This window comes from Sinocyclocheilus grahami, unplaced genomic scaffold (assembly GCF_001515645.1).
Source record: "Sinocyclocheilus grahami isolate Dianchi unplaced genomic scaffold, SAMN03320097.WGS_v1.1 scaffold5382.1, whole genome shotgun sequence".
Lineage (NCBI taxonomy): Eukaryota > Metazoa > Chordata > Actinopteri > Cypriniformes > Cyprinidae > Sinocyclocheilus > Sinocyclocheilus grahami.
The window spans coordinates 1,129-2,752 of NW_015510086.1; the positions used below are offsets into that span (position 1 = coordinate 1,129).

The 1,624-nt window shown below is 39.5% G+C and overlaps 1 protein-coding gene across 1 annotated transcript in view; it reads right to left on the bottom strand.

Annotated features, from left to right (window-relative positions):
- LOC107577194 (C2 domain-containing protein 3-like) overlaps positions 1–1,080 on the bottom strand; it is a gene marked incomplete at its 3' end in the record, with an annotated part of 1,827 nt that extends 747 nt beyond the window's left edge. Inside the window, exons 1-3 of the mRNA XM_016263294.1 lie at positions 943–1,080; positions 408–674; positions 53–210 (exon numbers count right to left, since the gene is read on the bottom strand). Coding sequence (XP_016118780.1) covers positions 53–210; positions 408–674; positions 943–994 — 477 coding nt within the window. The remainder of the gene's footprint in view (positions 1–52; positions 211–407; positions 675–942) is intronic.
- Positions 1,081–1,624: the final 544 nt, after the last annotated feature.

A 1,624-nucleotide genomic window follows, 5' to 3' on the forward strand; every position in this document is an offset into this window, starting at 1 on the left:
AGTAAATTTGATCAGCTGAATAAATGTGAATTCTGCTGAGCATCTCACCCACCTGTAGCTCTCCAAGTTTTTCTGACGACGGGGAAACAAGAGTGAAATATCCATTTATGGAGCGAGACAAAGAAAGCCGGGCGATCCCAGGGATTTGAGCTCGAGCTATAGGCAAATGATCAACCTTTGTAAGCACATCCAGCACCAATGAGCCCATATCTGTGAACAAAGAAATATTATATTCAGTTATGCAACACACGAATAAATTTAGGACTTCTGCAGGTTCAACAAAGACAAAAGTAAGACTTTTTAAGACCCACTGAAACCCATACGGACAGTACGGAAGGTTAAATATGCCTCTCTAAAAAGGAATTGCCAATAATCAACCATCAACTACCTGTATATAGCGATCTAACCTGTCAAATAAGAAGTCAGCTGTTTGGGTCCACATCGAACTGGAAAGCGGGCAGTCGATTTGACCCCTTTCTGTTCAGCATGTCCATCTCTAGGCCTGAAGAAGGTGCCACTGGAAGACTCTCCCCACCATCTGAGCCTGATCAGAGTCACAGGAGGAGGTCTGGTGATGGTCCACAGCACTTTACTCACTGTCACTCTCAGAAAGCATCTCAGCTGTCCCTCCACCAGAGGAGGAATGCTGCTGGATGGAGACACATCACTGAGCACTGCAGAATGTGGACAATAAGAAAGACATGAGATCAAACAGCGTTTCCTAACTTTCAATACTTGGAATACAGCTGTTTATTTTTTTTCACCTAATCCACGCGCAGCCAGCAACAATTTAACATTAGTCTTCGCTTCGGCTGTCTCAAAATGCAGTGAGCCCCCAAATGCTTTAGATAGATAGAAGCAGGTTTAGCCCTCGCAAAGGTTACGGGGTTACAAGACTTTCGGATTTGCGACAAATACAACCTCCAAACAAATGTAACTTACCTCTTTTTCTGTTGCTTACACCCTTTGAGGGTTTCACCTTTTTATTCTTCATTCCTCACATCGAGAGTGTACTAAATAATGTTATTAATGAATCAAAGCTATCATACTTTGTTGACAGTTGCATTAACAAACATAATACCGCTGAGCAACGGCTCGACCAATCAGAGCCCGGAACGACTTCTTCTCTTTGCTTTGATAAGTAGTGTGAGGGGTTTCTAGCGCCTCTCAAGGAAAGATAGGAAATTACAAGGGAACCAAATGATACAACAAACATGTTGTAATCATAATCCCAGGATTTCTTATTATACAGATTATACTCGTTTTCTTCCCATTTTAGTGAGCCCTTAAGAGTGCAGGTCATCAGTGAAAAGAGGCTGCTTCGTGATCTATTGAATTGTATAATCCACTAAAAACTAAGTTGGTATCAAATGATCTCTATTCACATTTATTGGAGAAAAAAATGCAGATTTTACCGAATTTAAAAGAGATGCATGAATGGAGTACAGTAAAAGTGCTAACCCACAAAAGAGTGTGGTTAATGCTGAAATGTAAATCATTCAAAATAATTTTCGATAATTCAAATAAAGCTGAAATTAAATATAATTATTGGATACAATTTTTTAAAACTTAGATATAATGCCTTGGCAAATGACTGAAATAATATAAAAGTTGAAATGCTAAA